Genomic DNA, 20,316 nt, shown 5'->3' with positions numbered 1-20,316 from the left:
TAATACAAATTTGGTTTGGTGAACAAGTTTAACAACTCCCTTTGACATTAATCAATGATCATTTAGAACTTTGACCAACCTCTCATCAACTAATCACCAAAGTAAGTTCCAAAGCTAGTTAATTAGTCACTAATCATGTTTCTACTAATTAACTACTCATCCCACAGTGCAAGCCCCTTCAAGCAAATTATTTGCCAAGTTTGACTTATCATCGTATGATTTAACCTACAGTTAGGATCTGTTCGGTAATATTAGTTGTTTTCGTAATTATTAGCTGCTTTAGTAGCGTTTAACTGTTAGTTGTTTAAGTAGTTTTTTATAAAATGCTAAAGCTAAACATTACATAAGTTAATTTTTTTATAAAATGCAACCTTAACATCTAAAAAGCTAATTCAAATGCTATGTTATCGAAGACTATAAAAATTATTTAAAAAGCTATTGCTAAACACAAGATTAATCTTTTTAATTATAAGCAAAATTTTCCATATCATGTCACATACCACATAATGAAAGTTGATACAAATTCAAAGACGCTGTAAATTGTCCAGGGGAATGAATTTTAATATTGCGGGCTCTATAAAAGGGACCGTTCTTTTCATGGCTCAACAAATTAGTGAAAATTATAATAATCGAGAAGACTTGAACTCGAGACATCTTATTCCTTTCACTCCAAGTAGAAACATAAAAAATTTAAGACTTGCACTCTTTGGTCTGAGTGAAGGGAGTCTCACCATCAAAAAGAAGAAATAGGTGATAAAGACTAATGTTAACTACACTTTTTTTTTTTTTTTTTTTTTTTCTATTTAACTTCTAAGGAGGTAAAAGAACCCAAATCTAAACAACTTATCTAGGCCAAAAAATACCAACTCTGTCACCCGCCAAGTACACCTATTTTCTTATGCTGTATTCATGGAACCAATAGAAAGGCGATTAGAGGTCACAAGAGTCACTGAGTCACACACCCCACATCCATAACTCCCTTATCATAATAATCCTTAATTCTTATGTGCCTTTCTCGTATATATGTACAGTTAGGACCACAAAGACATGACACTACCACTGCATGCATACTACTTAATTGCATAAGCTTTTATATTTCTATTATAAAATTTAGATATGAACCAAAAAAAAAAAAAAAAAAAAAAAGAAAACTACTAAAACAATTAAATTATAACATCTAGTAATTTAATTTCAGGATTCATTCAATTACTAATTAATGACTAGCTGCTAGAACATAACGAGTAATGTTTCATTTCAGACTCACCAGGATTAATGAAATTATTATTTGAATCCATTTCGAATTTTTATGTATCTGACTATTTAAACTTGTTTTTATTATGATAGGATTGAATCCTAATTGCATACCTTCTTTCTATATACTTATTATTTATTTTCTATTTGATGCCAAACCTATTAATTGTAAAGGGTTATTCATATCTCATAATAAAATTTGACTAAATTATTTAGAATCAAAATGAAACTAACAAAAGTGATTCTCATTCTGATTTTTCTCAACACATAAGCAAATTTGAATTGAAATCCCCTTAATTATTCTCTAAATTCTAATTAAAAAAATTATTCAAAAGCAATTATTTAATTAATTATTATTAAACCAAATCTCTAATTATGACTCAATTATACATGCACAGTGCTTCATAACAACTAACCTCCAGTTAATAGTAACAGAGTAACAGCTAGCTAGCTAGGTCATACGAAGAGAAAGACTTAAGAGAGAGGTGCATTTATGGTGGCTATTCTTGGTGCATGGTTCCCAACTAAGTTCTGATGATCTAGGTCCCTCTACCCTCTCCTCTTCATCTCTCTCTCCCAAGAATCTCAGGAGAGAGAGAAAACAAAAGAAAAAATAGCCAGTGGTCCACTAATAGTTGCCCAATACCAGTACCTGCACAACCTAGCTATAGTTAGTGTATAAATGCAGCAACTACATTAAACTCCAAACATATCTCCTCCCCTATATATAAACCTATAATTTGAGCCGTTAAAACCAAATTTCTTTCTCCATAGTATAGTTCTGTCCTCTTCTTGTTCTGGGTGCAATGGCAATTCAAGGAAAAACCCGTAATTCTTTCTTGTTATTTGTTGTTTTCTGGTTTTCTGCAATCAACGCCATTGTTGCTTTCAGAAAACTGCAAGAACAAGAGGAAGATCGAATTACAGCTCTTCCAGGTCAACCAGCAGTCACTTTTTCGCAATTTTCTGGTTATGTCACCGTCAATGAGAAACATGGGCGTGCTTTATTTTACTGGTTGACAGAAGCTGCTACTTCATTTCCTGACAAAAAACCTCTTGTTCTTTGGCTTAATGGAGGTCAGTCTTAATTTAGCTATTCTCCTATTTCTTTCCATTTCTTTCATACAATACAGAAAACAGTGTTTTTCTTTTCTTTTCTTTTCTTTTTCAATTTGCAACGTGAAGTATTAATCTCTTTAGTTTAAGCATAAAACTTCAAAATTTTTTTTTATTTAAAGCCAGAAATTAACTAATTAACCAAATTTTACTTTTAAAAAAAAATAATTTGCCAACTTTCCATTAAATTTTCATTTTCAATGCAGTTAGGAGTTAGGACAAGTTGGGACGGGGTAATAAAGTTTAAATTCTTATTATTATTTTTTGTTTTTTGAAAGGAAATTCTTACTGTCTTTCTTAGATGTACTAAAAAAACTATAAATATGTTTAGTAGAACATTCTAGTGGTCAAATGCATGTTGTTCTTTATAATGTCCATTTGATGTCGGGATTGAAAATAATTTATTAAAACAATATTGTTGATAAAAAATTAGAGAATGTTATTCAATTATTTTAAGATTTTTACTTTGAAATGTGTAAAGTAATCTTAAAATTGAACATTTAATGTTTTCTATTAATACTTTTAATATAATAATTTTACTCTGTGAGTGAAAGTAATTCCTCAATAATAATATTCCAATTAATTAGTGGTATGATGAATTAAAAATAACACCCGAAAAGTCTATTTAATGAGAGAATAAAAAACGTTCATATTTCACAGTTTTAGAAAATTAATATTAACTCTGTTCCGTAATATTTATTACATTTGAAATATCACGTCCTTAAGAAAATTATTAAATTTATCTAAGTTATAATAAATTATTGAGTAAATTGACCATATTATCCTTAGTTTAATACTAATTCTCTAAGAAACTATTAAATTGAAGTAATAATTATTGGTCATATATAAAGGGTAAACATGAAAAAATGAATTTGTTACTCCTTGAAACCACAAATGTGATAAGTATTTTGGAATAAACTATTTTTTCAAATATGACAAGTATTATAAAACGGAAATAGTAGCTCCTAATTTTGAAAGAAAAAAGAAATATCAAACATACTTTACGGTGTTCGGCAATAATTTTTAGCGTTTACTTTATTTTTTTAGAGAGTTTGAATTAATTTGTAGAGATTTAGATAATTTATAAAATGTTATTCAAACAGTTAAACGCTGTTAATATAGGAACTATAGTTAAATTTGGCGAACAAACCCGATATCAAAGTTTAGATGTTAACAACTCCATTTTAAGAAATTTTTAGTAAATCAAAATATTGTGAGTATATATATATATATATATATATATATATATATATATCATTAATTAATTAATGAGATGGAAATTGAATTGATGATTTCTTCTAGTGCAATCCTTTTGTCTTCACCTCTTGCAAGTGCCCCACTCTGAATCCATCTATAGTACACACAAAATGGGTTTAGGGATTGGTGCCATCAAATCCGGGACACCCATTATGCCATGTACACATAAGTAAAAACTTCAGATGCTAAAATGCACCAAAGTCGTCAGCATCCACTAGAAAGGAAGTAAAAACAACAACTGGGTGTCAATGAAAAAACAAGATGGGTCCTCGTGATCTTTGTGTGTCTGTATTCTTTTAGGGTTTTATTCCTTCCATAACAGACGTTAATTCCTTCTTCAGAACACCTTCATTACCTTGAAGAACATAATAACACTGTAAATATTACTCACTTTCTGTCCACTTTTGAGCATCTTCTGTAGCCTAAGAAAACACCAAAATGCTGCCATAAAGTGAATCATCTTTTTCTCTCTAAAAGATCCCTCAGTTTAACCTATATATGTTGCGGGAATATTCTTCCAAAAATTCATTTAATTTCTCTATTTAGGGCGCAAAATTAACTCTTTTGATGATATTAGTTGATTTAGTAGTGTTTAACTCTCAGCTATTTATATTTATGTAGTTTTTACATAAAACGCTTTTAGAAAAAGCTATTGACGGTACGTTACCAAATATTATAAAAAATAACATTTAGCTCTTTAACTAGTGACGCGGAATCGATCTATGTTAGCCTCAATCAATGTAATCAAAACTGCATTATATTTTTTTCTTAAACTAAACTGAAATCACAGTACATATGGAAACAAATTGGTTTGATTTGATTAGTTAGGTTTATTTTTTTGAGTAAATTTGACTTTGTTTTTCTCAAAAAACTCAACAGAAAAGCAAATTACATAAGATTTGAATAAAATCAATCAACCCGGATGATCAAACCGAAAAGTTCAACTAAATCAATTTGACTCAGTTCAGTTTTAGTGATTATTTATAATTTTTATAATTAAAAATATGATATTGCAAAGTAACTTTTAGTGGGTTTTAATTGAATATAAAAATTATTTCAAACTATTAACGCTAATTAACACACTATTACAGTGAGATTATTGCTTCTTTCGGTTAACTTGGGATAGTAAAAAAAGAGTTAAAAGACACAGACATATATGTAACTCTCTCTCTCTCTCTCTCTACTCTGTTCTTTATCTCTGAAGCATGCGCATTCAGAAGAAAATGGACATAATGATGATCCTTTTCTTTTTTCTTGACCCAGAATTTAATGAAGGAACGTAATTTTTTTTTAATCTTGAGATTAAAAATTAATAATACTAATTTTACAATTGAACCAACGTCTAAGCCAGACGAAACTATATTGCGGAAATAAAATACTTCAGAAAATAACTAATATATATATATATATATATATTTATTTATTTTGTATTGCAAAAATTATTTCATAGACATCATTGATGTGTTTGTGAAAAGGAAGGAATGTGTAAGTTCATATTATCAATTTGTATGGTCAGATTCGTACACTGGGTTCGAATAGTTGTTGTTCACTTTTTTTATTGTCATTTAATGTAGCAACCAATCAATTTATGATAATTCCTACAAAATAAAATTCAAAACAAAAATCATTCTTGCTTAAGTTTATTTATAATTACAAAAATCATTCTTGCTTAAGTTTATTTATAATTATTACTTATTTCAATAACAAAAAGAACATTTTTTAATTTATCAATCAAGAATAATGTGATTTACTGTATATTTTTATTGGGGTTCTTGAGTTTAATTTTTAATAAAATAAATAAGATTTATATTATTTGAATTTTTAAAAATAATATAATAAAATTATACATTTTGCACAACCCTGGACATAGCACTAGTGTTGATTAGTAGTCAGTGACTTTTTGACTAGCTTCATACAGAAATCTGCACCACTACGCATGTCAATGTCCCCACTTCAGTTCAGCTTCTGACTTAGGATGTGGAAGGGAAGAAGCATTATATAGTGGAACAGTAACTGGAACTGCTCACCTTTTTTTTTTTAGCTCTGTTTATTAATTGTTAAAAGTTATAACTTATGTTAATGAAGAAACGTGGAAATGCAGAAATGATTATAATCTTATACGAAAAAATGGTATTTTATATAGAAAGATGGACGCATGGAAATGTCCAGAGCTAGAAGTTTCCGTGCATTGTTGGTTATACTAATGCTTGAATTTCGATAATTAAAAAGTAGATAAAATAGAGAGAAACCATTGATGGGTTCTGAGACAAGTTTAAATGAATGAAAATGCAGGACCAGGTTGTTCATCAGTTGCATATGGAGCATCAGAGGAGGTTGGACCATTTCGGATTGACAGAACTGGTTCATCTCTTTATCTGAATAAGTATTCATGGAATACAGGTAATTAACAATAAATAACAGTTCTTAATAACCGAATTTTAAATGAAAATTTTATTAAATCAAATTTATATGCTTACAGAAGCAAATATTCTTTTCCTGGAGTCACCTGCTGGTGTGGGATTTTCATACACAAATAAAAGTTCTGATCTTAAAGATTCTGGTGATGAAAGAACAGGTACCAAAACTAGAGATTCTCAGTGCTAATGCCAAAACTACGTAGTTTAATAATGCAATTTACTACTTTTTATGGTGCAGCCGAAGATGCTTTGATCTTTCTCATCAGATGGTTTTCAAGATTTCCACAGTACAAGTACAGAGATTTCTACATAGCTGGAGAAAGTTATGCTGGTTAATAACCCAATACTATAACAATTAAAGAATCTAATTAACTACATTTTTTTCTCTAATTTCAATTATCTTTGTACATAGGGCATTATGTTCCTCAACTGGCAAAGAAAATCCATGATTATAATAAAGCACATTCCCATCCAATCATCAATCTCAAAGGATTCATTGTGAGTACAACATCAATCACATGATTTTTTTTTTTTTTTTTTTTTTTTGGGGTTTTCAACCAGTTTCATATACCCTTTATATGGTATGAGACTAATATCGGGATTCTTGGCAGCCCCTCACTATATGGCAGCCCCTCACTATAAGTAATATTCATACAAATATGTAAATGCAGGTAGGAAATGCAGTAACAGATAGTTACTATGATAGCATTGGAACTGTTACATTCTGGTGGAGTCATTCAATGATATCAGATAGAACGTATCGATCAATTCTTGATAACTGCAATTTCAAAGACGAAAATAGATCATCCGAAAAATGTGATGAAGCAGTAAATTATGCAATGAATCATGAATTTGGAGATATTGATCAATACAGTATTTATACACCATCTTGCATACAACTGCAAAATAATAAGAGCAATTTAAGGCCTTTAAGGCTTTTCAAAAATACGCTTCTACGTGGAAGAATTTCTGGTTATGATCCTTGTACTGAGAATTATGCAGAGAAATATTATAACAGACCTGATGTTCAAAAAGCAATGCATGCCAATGTTACAGGAATTCCTTATAAATGGACTGCTTGCAGGTAGATTTTTTTTTTATTCGGTTTTAACTAATAGAATTTAAAGATTTCTATAATAATTATGTGATCTTGTGTTGTGATTGGCAGTGATGTGCTTATTAAGAACTGGAGGGATTCTGAATCTTCTGTATTACCTATATACAAGGAGCTAATTGCGGCTGGTCTAAGAATTTGGGTTTTCAGGTAAATTCTTGACATTTTTAGAAAAAAAAAAGTTTCATACTAACAGAGTATGATGATATTGCTGCTTCTTTGTTGCAGTGGCGATACAGACTCTGTGGTTCCAGTGACCGCCACGAGGTTTTCCCTCAGCCACCTCAATCTCACCGTTAAAACGCGGTGGTACCCTTGGTACTCCGGCAACCAGGTAAATACTCAACATAATGTTCTTGAGATTCATCCTGTTTATATGCTCTTTGGGACTAGTTTAAAAAGAGAACTTTTGAATTTGTGTTAAATAGGTAGGAGGATGGACAGAAGCATACAATGGGCTCACATTTGCAACAGTAAGAGGAGCTGGCCATGAAGTTCCATTATTTCAACCACGAAGAGCTTTCATTCTTTTCAGGTCATTCGTAGCTGGAAAAGAATTACCAAAATCTTAACATTGGCATATTACTCCAAGATTTTTTTTTTTGGCTGCTTCAAGAAGGTTCTTGGAGTAATCCTCATGTAGAACCTTCCTCCCATAAAAATGATGGGTGAAGCAACTAGCTAGGTTAGTTCATGACTCATTCAAAGTGTAATCCATGTTTCTAAAGACAATTTGTTCTTGTTTCAATTCATACAAATAGAGATTTCTATTTTTTGACATGGGTATAAAGCAAAATGTTCTTTTACTATCTTTACTCTGTTTAACATAGCTAGAGAACACCTTTCCATGGGATGCTTCATATGTTATTCCACAGAATGATTTCTTCTTCAACCCAACCAAATTTTGGTTGCACCCAAAAAAGAAAAAAATTCAGAGTACTGCAAAAATCTCAGACCCACCAAATGAGTAAATTCAGGCTTCACTTTTAGATTGGAGAGAGGATTCCAGAAAGCGTTAAAGTTTACATCTTTAGTACGAGGGCACCAAAATTTACGAGGAATATTCATTGTCAACCAGAAATGAGTTACCCAATTGTGGCTCATCATCACACCTTTAGCGTTTGAAAGGAGCAGTTAGTAGCCACAGTATTCTTGTTGCAACGATAACGAAGATCACAAAGTCCCCAAATATTTTTCACTCATTAAATTAAAATAATCATTAACATAAACAAGGCTGTAAATTTCAAGTTGCACTATAAATGAGAGAACTCCTAACCAGCTCAATTACAAAATTTGAGCTCATTTCAGAGACCAGTATGAGATGAATCCACCTTTACCTTCCTTCACTTTAATCCTTCGCTCATGCCAGGAGGCATTCCTAAACTTTGGGCGAGATTGCTCATCCTTTCTTTCATGGCCTTAAAAATAATAAGTGCAGGTGTTTTATTACAGTTACAAAATGAAGAAAGAGAGTTTTGATTTAGTGAAAAATAGGAGATTACCTGGACACTTTTTTGGTGTGCGTCCTTGTATGCTTCATTAACTAAAAGTGAGAGCTTCTGCACAAATGAAGACAATTTCTCTTGGTTTGTGTGCATGTGAAATTTGAAGAAAATATACAGCATTTATTTCTCAACAGAATTTGCATGAAAATTGAATAACCACATTTAAATCAACATGCAAAATGATATAATCCTTATGACAATATCTTGTGCATACTGTACAAAAAAGAAATGCATAAAAAATCAATAGAATTAGTGTGTACTCACTTCTGGACCTAATTCCATTGCAGCCTCAGTGATCTCTGTTCGTATAGGCTGTTGGTTTCCAGATAGTGTTACCTGAAAAATCACATCAAAGTTCAAACTGTGCTTGAAACCAATATGTAGAGATTCAGTTAATGTTTGGAATAGAACCATATAGCATTACTTCTTCCTTCTGAAAATGATCTAGATATTTTTTCATACATCAACATATAGTGCCTCTAAAACCAGGATCTCCCATTAGAAAACCAAAACATCCATCTTCATGAAATCCATAATGACTGACCGAAAAGGAACCATAATGCCCCCAGTCCCTTTATCAAATCATAAATGAAAATGATAAGGGCAGAATACCAGGTTTTGCAGTCCAGTTCAGATTATGGCTAACTCAAATCTAAATTTAAGATATTTTGACAAGATACTAGCCAAATTCAGTCTGCCAATGTACATACTGTCAGTAAACAAAAATCACAAATTTGTATTCAAATACCAGACAGCAAGCATGATACAAGAATACTTGGAGATGCAATGCTGCATGCACACAAAAAACACTCACACCCATGAATGTATGTGCCTATATACGATGCACATGTATGCTCTCCCACAAGCACAAACTCACACCGAAACACAGAGAGCATAACATACCTTAATTAGCTCACCTTCACAGTAACCATCAAACTCTGCCCTGCAAGACGGAAAGAAAGATAAACAAAAGTGAGAAATCAACAGAAGCCACAAAACAAAAAAAATTTCAGTGACTGTAATTATTTATGAGCCATACGCAGCAAGTTCTTTTTGAACCCTAACTGCCTCAACTTGGACAACCATCTGCGCCTTCTTCACAGTTTCATATAAATTCTGCATGTTTCCAAGAATTCCTGCCTAAAATCAATCAGTGGGGACAATGTCAGTCTCCAATAGTGAGATAAGATCAGTACCTCTCTCTTTTCATGTAAAAGAGTCCAGAATAAAAAAGAGTGAGTACCATAACTACAGAAATATGAATGAGAATTCTAAATTAAACAAATAACTGCAGATTCTGAATCAGTTAAACATGCAAGGATGATGCTTCTGCAGTAGTCAAAAGAACATGCCAGGTCAAGGCAACAGAAGTAGCGCTCAAACACATATAGTGAGAGCAACTTACAAAAACGTTCTTCAAGCTCATTAATTTCAATATATATGACTGGTTTAAAGTGGTAAGTAAAAGATTCCGCCTGATTTCACCTTTGTAAGCGTGAAAAACTATAGTTATCTATAAGGATTATATCTTTGCAATATCAATGAAATACTTTTTCCATCATCCCCATGCACATATCACATTCAATCATTTTCATATTAAATCTATATAATTCTAGTATTCAAATAATAATTTGAAATTTAGCTTCATGTGCATGATTGAATTATTTGACATTGCTAAACACGAGCCATTATTTGACACTGCTAAGCACGAGCCATAGACAATTAATGATTTACAACAATTGATGGACTTAATTCTGAAATTAATTACATATATTTTTAAATAAATCCATAATAAATCAGTGAACCCCCCTATTGGCTTGGTGCTTTGTGTGTGTTCTCTAGGAGACTAGGACATGTGGTGTTTTCTCAATTGCCACTAACCAAAATAGCAGAAATAAATTGCGTAAATGTATTCAAACTTTCCAAATTTTTTTTTTTTTCTGTATTATGAAAAACTTTGTACAACACACAAGACAAAATTGCAATCTTTGGTAATCTCTTCAATTCAATACATATTGCAGCATACTCATTTTTACAGTCACACAACTGACCGCAAGATTGTGATAGAAGAAAAATCTATCACTGGCCTTTAGAAGATCTTCCAACAACTCTAAAAGGAAAAAAAAAATTCTTGATTTTGGTAGGTACTTAGACCAACATGCTACCAGCTCAACTGCTAGAACCAATTACAACTGTAGATATTTAATATAAATTATCAAAGAGACATGAGCAACACAACAGGGTCAGGGAGCAAAGTTTAGTCTCCTTCCCAAACTATTACCAAAAAGCATGGTGGATCATTGTGGTACATGCAACAACAATATTAAGCCTTTACTCCCAAACTAGTTGGGATTGACTACATAGATTCTTTGTCTCCATTTTACCATATTCATAGCTAAATCCGCATTAATATCAAGAAACCACAGATCTGTTACAACAAAGAGAACACACAACGTTCTTGTCTAAAAATGTGGTACAGTGAAGTAGATTTCTATTTAATCACTTGGTGGGAACAAAATATGATTATCCAGATAGCATATGTAATAAAAAAAAAATTATGCCAAAATATCATGTAAAGATTGATTGAAATAAAAACAATCACGAAGTTTTTTTCACATCCAATGCTAAATTGTTTTCAATTGACAAATTCTACTTCACCACCTAGGTGGTGCAGAAATATCCAAATCTTAAAATTATCACATAATAATGTTAATAGTAACAATATCATTTGAGCTTTTTGTGAATAAGATTGTTTGGTTCTTTAGCCAGATTGTTTGCATTTTGTAATTGTAATTTTTAACTTTATGAATTGCTATAATCTAGATCTTGCAATCCAGAAAACACTCCCTGCAGTGCAATAGGGGGTTGCAATTTCTAGTTGTATTACTCTAAACCATAGCATAAGTGAGCTCCAACATAGTAACTGGGCACCATTGACCTGTTTATATCCACATTGACAAAATATAAATTATGAAATCTATCAGTCTGAAATCTCCTTATACACCTAGACTGTTCAAAAGGAAGAACCCTAGGGAATTAAAATCAGATGAGAAGCATTGTTGCGGGGAAACGGTATTGCATTATAATATAGAAACAGATGGTCTAATGTAAGGGCGACGTGAATTATCATTCTCAATTAAAAAAAAAAAAAATTAAATTCAAGTTCTGTATGTAACGTTCACTACAAGAAAAGGGAGCAAGGTTGACCTTTGATGGTGCATCATCACTCTTTTCATTATTATCCTTTTTCCCTCCGAACAAACCATGTACACAAAGAGACCTACTGCTACGCCCAGATTTCCAATGGCCAGACTGAGATATAAGCTGCTTACCGACTACATTTGGATTTAAGCTCAGATTACCTGAAAGTAATGGGGCAAAACTAAGTTAACACGCATTCAACAAGATTCAAACTTGAGAATGGAAAAACAGATTCATACATTGCAAAACATAATTTTCTCCACCTATTCAATCAACTAATAAAAAAAAACAATCAATGACATAAAGCAGGCCACTTTCAAACAATTATGAACCAAAAGCATATGTAATTTCTTATGCAACTGAATTTAAAGAACTACATAAAAACAATTACTTTAATCACAATATGCCATTACCTTCTAAACCCACTTTCACTTTGAATTACATTAAATGTATAAACAGCGAATAAAAAGATATGTTGAACTGTTCAGAATAATCGAAAGTCCAAATTCCATTTATCCATAATAATCAATATGACATAGGTTAGTATATCCGTTCGCATAAACAAATATCGTAAACTCAAAAATAAATTCATGAGCAGCCTCAATTAATTCTTTTCAAATAATAATAGTAATAGAGGGCAAGGAAAGATTAAAATTGCACTTCCTATTGGAACGATCCATTTTATCAGCAACCAATCACAATACAATTATAAGGAGAGAGAGATTACCTAAATGAAATGAAGAAAGCCTAGGCCTTTTCCAGTCAGCAAGTCCGCTTAGGTTTGAGACTCGGGGAGACACTGCACTCGTCGATACCATTTTTCCGATTTCAGAGAGAGGAGGAGGAAGAAGAAGAGGAAGATAGTTTTGAGAAGATAATGTAGGTTTACTTTCTCCGATTTTTTTTTTTTTTTTTTCTGTTCCAAAAAAATTTCTCTTTACATTTTTTAGGGAAAAGTTCAAATTAGTACTTATAATTACGGAGTCTTCTAACATTAGTCTTTAATGCACCATTTGGTATAAATGAACTCCAACTGTCGAATTCATTTATAAATAAATTCTAAATATAATTTATTTATAAATAAAATTTTATTTAGAATAAGTATAAAAATTAAAAATTTATTTACTTTTATTCCTAAATTTAAGATTGTAAACAAGCCGAGCTGCCCGTGAGCCGTTTATGAGCCGCTTAAGGCTCGGCTTGGTCAAAACTTGTTCGAACTCGTTCAATAAACTTATCAAGCTAAGTTGAGCTCACAAGCTAACGCAATAAGTTAAAATCAATTAAAATCCATATTAAAATGACGTCGTTTTGGTTAATAGATTTCAAGCTTGAGCTTGAGTATATTCTTATTGAGTTGAGCTGAAGTCACCAAAGCTCGACTCATTTACGGCCTATTTAAAATATATTGACATAGTAATTTTGGAAAGTTGGGAGAATGAATAGAGGTGACTCGCTTGAAAAATAAATAACATAGTAAATGCTGTGAATTTACCTATTTACCGTCACTTTCAATTGCATAAAGTTTTGCATTTAAAAGAGCTCATTTATTCCTTTTGCAAACCTAAATCGATTTCTAGGACATTGAAAATAACATTTTTCTTCTATCAATTATGGCTCATAGGTAAGGGTGGCCATATTATGGTTTTGGAAACCGAAACCGTCGATTCGAACCAATCCCGAACGGTAATTGGAATCGGACTGAACCGGAACCGGAGATTTTCAGTTCGATTTCGGTTCCAGAAAACTGGTCGGAATCGGATTGGAACCGCCGGTTCCCCGTCCAGTTAGAACCGCCGGTTCGAACCGGTTTGAACCGGCGGTTCTAGCCGTTATAAACTGTTAGTTGTGTTTTTTTAAAAAAAATTTTGTTGTGAAATCTCTTAATTACCCCTCCCAACAGCCATAAACGGCTACATAACGGTTAGTTTCAAGGGTATTTTTAGAAAAATAATTTTTTGGATTTATTATAAATACCTCATTTCATTTACAAATTCATCACAAAAAAATCTCTACTCTCTCTACTTACTCTCTCTACAATATACTACACTCTACTATACTCTACTCTATATTATTTTTCTCTACTCTACAATCTCTCTTATTAAGTTATTATTCTCTCTAATTTTTTTTATTCAATTTTCCAAATTATATCTTATTATCATATAATGGCAAGTGGAGGAAACTCAAATTCGGGTAAGGGCAAGGAAAAAATTGGAGAAACACAATATTCATCTATCCCTACAAACGACATCTATGATTTCACTCTTAACCAATTTAATTTTGAGGGATATCCAAATGAAAATTTGGAAATTCCAACTCAAGAATCTGAATTTAATGAGCAATTACAAGAAGAGGAAGAGCAAGAGCAAGAGCAATGAGCACAAATTGTTGGAAGAGCAAGACAAAGTTCTGACATATTCGCCATTCATTTCACGAAAAAATTCAAAGGTGAGAAAATGTACGACGTAATTTGCAATTATTGTGCAAAATCTTATAAATTTAAACAAGCGGGCGGCTATGGATCATTTTGGAAGCATTTGGAGACAAAACATGCAACAAAAATAGGAGTTGATCGGTCTTAAACACAAATTTCTAGATACGCATCTTCTAACCTTTCTTTATTTTAACATTCTGAAAAAAATACAAAAAGAAGAATTAGCAAAAATGATTTCTATGGAACATTTAGCTTTTAGTTTTGGTGAAAAAGTAGGTTTTAATAATTATTATCAAAAAGCTTTAAATCCTTCTGCTAAAAGAGTGCCAAGAAATACTGTAAAACGAACTATTATTTCTTTATATAATAAAGGAAAAAATAGTTAGAAATTTTATTTTCTCAAATGAAAATTCGTGTTTCAATTTGTTGTGATATTTGGAGTGATCATTGGCAAATGCATTCTTATATGGGTATTACATGTCATTGGATTGATGATGATTGAAAAATTCAAAAAAGAATTATTGCATTTCGTGTTTTTGATGATAAATATACTGCAAATAATATTTATAGAATAATTGTTTCAATTTTAGATGAATATAAGTTGACAAAAAAATTTTTTTCAATTTCATTTGATAATGCTTCTGCTAATACTAAATCAATTATTGAACTTAAAAATATTTATGAACCAAATATTGGTGGAAAATTTTTTCATATAAGATGTGCATGCCATGTTTTAAATTTATGTGTACAAAATGGTTTAAAAATTCTTGAATATTTTATTTCTCCAATTAAAAAAGCTATTTCATACTTATGGGGACATCTCCAAGTGATGAAAAGTTGGGCTAAATTTTGTAAAGAAAATAATAAAAGACCAAAATGTTTTTCAAGGGATGTCCCAACTCGTTGGAATTCAACATATGAATTACTAAACGAGTCTTTTTCTTATAAAGAATTATTATGCTTTTTTGTTACTAATAATATTGAAAATATTAATTTATATCCACAAAATTGGGATATTTGTGCAAAAATTTTAGATATTTTAAAAATTTTTAATGATGCTTCCTATAAATTTAGTGTGGTTTATTATCCCACATCTCATTTATTTTTACCTATGTATATTAATATTGTTAGTGCACTCCAAGAATTTGAAAATGATTGTATATTAAAAGATTGTATTTTTTCAATGAACAAAAATAGTTATCTTATTTTAAAAATATACCACCCCTTTATCTTGTTGCTATTGTATTTGATTCTAGATGTAAAATTGATGTTTATGTGATTATTTGACTATTCATTATGAAGTATTAAATCTTGATGTAGAAGATAATGTTAATATAAATGTAGTATTGCATAAAGTTAAACAAAATATTATGCAATTATATAATGAATTTGTTCAATTTTCTAGTTCATCTACTTCTAATTCTTCTCAATCTAATATTCAACAATTTCCAACACAAAGAGTAAGTGGTGTTGGTGTTGCTCAACAAGTTTTACTACAAAGATAAAAAAAAAAACAAGGAAATTCAGTTCTTTTTCTGAATTTGATAATTATCTAACCACTTCTTTTGAGTTTGGTGATGATTATGCATGCAGATACTGATTTTTCAATTTTAGATTGGTGGAGTCGTCACGCAAATACTTTTCCAATTATTTTTTTAATTGCAAAACAAGTTTTAGCAGCTCCGGTCTCCACTGTTGTGGTTGAACAAGCTTTTAGTCAAGGAGGAAACATACTTGATGAAACACGATCTCGTATGACACCCGATTCATTAGAAGCACAATCATGCGTGGATGATTGGAGCAAGGCCGAACTAAGAGCACAAGAAAATCTAAAAGAAAATGAAGATTTATATGATTTATACGATGGGTCCTTAACGGGAATATCAATCGGTGGTACAAATTGCGATTAAGGTAAAAGGGATGAAATTGGTATAAGGTAAGTAAGAACTATGTGGGCTTTGATTCCTTTAAACCCCAAGAGGATACATAGGCAACTTAATTTTTTTTTTTTAAAAAAAAAATTGAGTTCAAGCCCTTTTTTTTTTAAATTATGTTCAAACTTTTTTAAACAAAAAATAAATTCAGTTGAAATTTTTTTTTTAAAAAAATAATTATGTTCAAGTCTTCAAAAAAAATAAATTTAGTTGAAGTATTTTTTAAATTTTTAGGTGTATTTTTTAATTTTTTATGTTCAAGTTTTTTTTTTTAAACCGGTCTTTAAAATTTAAAATTTAAAATTATGCGATTCGCCGAAAAACCGACCGGAACTGTCGGTTTGGTCACCGTACCAGAACCGGAACCGAAACTTTTCGGTTCGGTTCCGATTTCAATTTTTTTGGAACCGGAACCACCGGTTCTGGAACCGGAACGGTGGCCACCCCTACTCATAGGGACTTCAATGTTGTCTTTACCCGGCAAATTTCCAGGTTCTGTCATTAAAAAATATTTAAAATCCTAAACATTCCAAGCAAGCAGTTAACTTAACGTGAAGGCTTTAGGATATGGGTTTGTATTTTGTTTATCTACAATGGAAGGCTTTAGTTTGTAATGAATTAACTCAAATGATAGATTGATTGTTTCGGGTTAATAGTAGTTTGTAGAAATCTCATTTTTATCTATTTGAATGATGTATTAATCCACCCAGACTTGTCAGATTATATTGAATGACAGTTGTTCTTTTTTATGCATACCAGCTGTTTGATTAAACTTGTGAATGAATACATTCACTTTTTCTTTTTATGCATACCAGCTGTTTGATTAAACTTGTGAATGAATACATTCACTTTTTATTTATCTACTCTGTGATATGAACAGGGTTGGTCATGTCACGGTTTTTAGAATCTGAACTGTTGGTTCGGAACCGGTGGGAATTCGAACCGAAATTAGAATTGTGAAGAATCGAAATCAGTCCGAACTGAAATCAGAACCAGGGATTTGCGGTCTGTTTCGATTCTAAATTTTTTGAGGAACTATAAACTAGCGGTTTTAAGAACCGGCTGACAGTTTTTTCAACCGGTTAGAAACGGTGGTTCTGACAGTTCGAATCGGCAGTTCCATCCAATTCTTATAACTTTTTTTATTATTTTTTCAAATATTTTTGTGAAATTCCAAAATTAATCTTCTAACAATTATATAACAACTAGTTTTAAGGGTATTTGTGAACAATTGATTTTTTGAACTTATCATAAATACCTTTTTTCATTTAAAAAAATAAATTAAGTTTAAACCCTTTTTCTTAAGGGAAAAAAAAGTTCAAGCCTTTCTTTTTTAAACAAATAAATTAAGTCTTTTTATTAATTTTTCTTAAAGTTTTTTCTGAAAATTATTTCATAAATATTTCAATTTTCAATAAAAAAAATATTTTATAATTTTTTATTTTATAATTATATGATTCGCCAGAAAATCAATCGGAGAATCTGCCGAAACCATCAATTTCAAACCGCTGAGAAATCGAACTTAAAATCGTAACCGTGCAATTTTAAATTATAACTAGAATCGTCAATTTTCAGTTTGATTCTAAAACCAAAACCGACGGTTCGGGAACATTTACCCGTGGATATGGATATAGTAGATTTTACTTATAGACATACTTCTTTTAAAGGTTTAGGTGTAGGATGGTGACAGATTTCTGTGTTGGCATTAAATAATCAATAAACATTGCATTAACTAATTCTAGAACCCATATACTAATTGTAGCAAGCAAACCATTTCTTTACTTCTGTTCTTTGCAAGTACTGTCTGAAGATTTCTAAATTTCTCTTTCCTTCCCCCTTTTAGATCCTTGGCTTCAACCTCCAGTGAAAATGTAATTAATCCAACAACAATAATAAAAATTACAAAGTCCAGCAACTTCTTCATCAAACTGCAAAATAATTAAATGCAGCGATTCCAACTGTATGCTTCTACAAGCCAAACGGTGCTTCTGGCCCCTGAATATTGCAAATATATTTAAGATCAAACAAAAGGTCTATCGATTCAAAAAGAGTAATAAAAAAAAAAAAAAAAAAAAAAAAAAAGAAGAACTTGCTAAACAAAAAGACTATTATTATCTGTGAATTACCGGTATATTTCAATTGGGAATGAAACTAAAATTTAAATGAGACAACTCTGAATTTGGATTGATAATATCTAAATAGTTTTGTTCTGTAGATGAAATAAAAAACTTTCCATGAGGTAACTCATTTTGAAATTTCTTCCAGGAGGCCATCCATTTTAAAATTTCTCTTAAACAAATACATTTTTATTCGAATTTCTTTCAACTATCCAGACCATTTCACCGTATAAAGTTTCTAACTTAACTCATTTGTTAAACCAACTCCCTAAATAAGTTAGAATTCCACATTTTTCCATCAGAATATGAGCATTGTAGTATCATATCCAACACAAAAGAAAGACAATGACTCGTCTGAATTGGTAGGTGGCGTTTCAATTTATTGATAATGCCTTTTGAATGGTAGAATTCGTCCCACATCTTACTGGCATACAATATATTCAGTGGGTGCATAAATAATTGTCATATTATATATATATATTTTTTGTCCCTTAAAGCTTTTTGATTTATCTAATTTATAATAAATTTTTGAAAAAAATAATTATATTACCAAGAGAGAGATTTTTAAGATAATATTAATTAATATATTTTATTTTACAAATGATAAAAATGGATAAATAAATTTATTATGGAGGGAGGCTGTCATTGTCTATGTCGATTTCAAAATAGTTAAGACAACAGAGGTAGTTGGTCAATAAATGAGTAATAACTAAAATTGTGTCATTTTCTTTCGCTTTCTTGACGCCATTCGACTAGACCAACAATGGTGGTTGTGTCATCGTCCACGATTAGAGGCTAAAAATAGTTCCTCGGAAATTTTGGGGATATATATGTTATGAAGTTCACTAACCGTTTGTTTGGAAGACGGAGGAAGGAAAGTATTGGAGCGAAGAAAATAATAAAGGAAAATAACGAAGGATTTTTTTTTTTTTTTCGATAGTTATTTTCCACACTTGTATTTAGATATAATGAAGGGAAAAATAAATAATTTTTCTTTTCTTTGTTTGAAACAGGAAAAATTTTAAAGGAAAATAAATGTTTTGTTGCAAGTTGACAATTATTTATTTATTTATTTAAATTATGGAGTATTTATGAAAGGCTTAAAGTTTATTAATTAATTTAGGTTATTTGGAGAGATTCATAACTTGGGATCTCAATGGAAAATAAGTAAATATTAATTCCTTCAATATTTTCCTCATTTTTCCCAAACAATGAAAAATACATTTTCCTAGATATGTTCCATAGTTATTTTCCTTCATTCACAAATATGCATCCATCCAAATAAAGGGTCAGAGTTTAGAAATAAAAAATTGTAAACGGAAATAAAATGTTTTTTCAATAATTCATTTTTCAGTAATATTAAAAATTAATTTGGAAATATTTAGTTTATAAAAACGTGAAAAAAATACATAAAAAAATATAAATACCGATAGTGATCGTGACTATATTGATTGGATAATATACTAAATTAAAATTAATTGAGGAAAATGATTGAATTCATAAGAAATTTATATATGAAAATTAAAATATAAGCGAGAACAACGAATAACTTATAATGAATAATGTATACCTGCAAATGTAAAAATTATTAACAATCAATTATTAAATCAAATAAATTTCCTATCAAAAATCAAGAAAAGTAACTATAAATTAACAATTAAATTTATATTTTAATAATAATAATAAAATAATATAATATAAAAACGCAATTATTTAGTCCGTGGACCATAATTCTACGAAGGGCGCTGATGAATGGAACAAATCGTTCCAAGTCACGGATATATTTTAGAATCATGGTGGGCCATAAGAATTCCATTGGCTACAACGTATAAGAAATAAAGCAGGCAATAGGTGTAAGTGACTTCCATAATGACAGGAGCAAAGAAGGAAAAAAAAAATCAGAAACGAATCGATTTGGGTAAAATGGGAGGAGGTAACCTAGACTTGAAATCTGTAAAAGAACTAGATTG

The 20,316-nt window shown here is 30.6% G+C and overlaps 2 protein-coding genes across 2 annotated transcripts; one reads left to right on the top strand and one right to left on the bottom strand.

Moving 5' to 3' along the window:
* The first annotated feature begins 1,738 nt into the window (after positions 1 to 1,738).
* On the top strand, positions 1,739 to 7,933 carry BRS1 (alpha/beta-Hydrolases superfamily protein). Its single transcript, XM_012216131.4, has 9 exons — positions 1,739 to 2,328; positions 5,917 to 6,024; positions 6,104 to 6,199; positions 6,280 to 6,372; positions 6,454 to 6,539; positions 6,713 to 7,125; positions 7,210 to 7,305; positions 7,384 to 7,489; positions 7,584 to 7,933. The coding sequence occupies exons 1-9, from the start codon at positions 2,058 to 2,060 to the stop codon at positions 7,725 to 7,727; spliced, it is 1,413 nt and encodes a 470-aa protein (XP_012071521.1). The 5' UTR covers positions 1,739 to 2,057; the 3' UTR covers positions 7,728 to 7,933.
* Positions 7,934 to 8,205: 272 nt separating this feature from the next.
* On the bottom strand, positions 8,206 to 12,794 carry LOC105633527 (nucleoid-associated protein At4g30620, chloroplastic). The gene is made up of 7 exons (XM_012216133.4): positions 12,589 to 12,794; positions 11,868 to 12,022; positions 9,700 to 9,800; positions 9,564 to 9,603; positions 8,925 to 8,996; positions 8,658 to 8,714; positions 8,206 to 8,573 (listed from the first exon to the last, which is right to left on the bottom strand). The coding sequence occupies exons 1-7, from the start codon at positions 12,677 to 12,679 to the stop codon at positions 8,499 to 8,501; spliced, it is 591 nt and encodes a 196-aa protein (XP_012071523.1). The 5' UTR covers positions 12,680 to 12,794; the 3' UTR covers positions 8,206 to 8,498.
* Positions 12,795 to 20,316: the final 7,522 nt, after the last annotated feature.

This window comes from Jatropha curcas, chromosome 8, assembly GCF_041381405.1.
Source record: "Jatropha curcas cultivar XTBG-Jc1 chromosome 8, XTBG_Jcur_1.0, whole genome shotgun sequence".
NCBI lineage: Eukaryota > Viridiplantae > Streptophyta > Magnoliopsida > Malpighiales > Euphorbiaceae > Jatropha > Jatropha curcas.
This window is presented reverse-complemented; position numbering and strand designations above follow the sequence as displayed.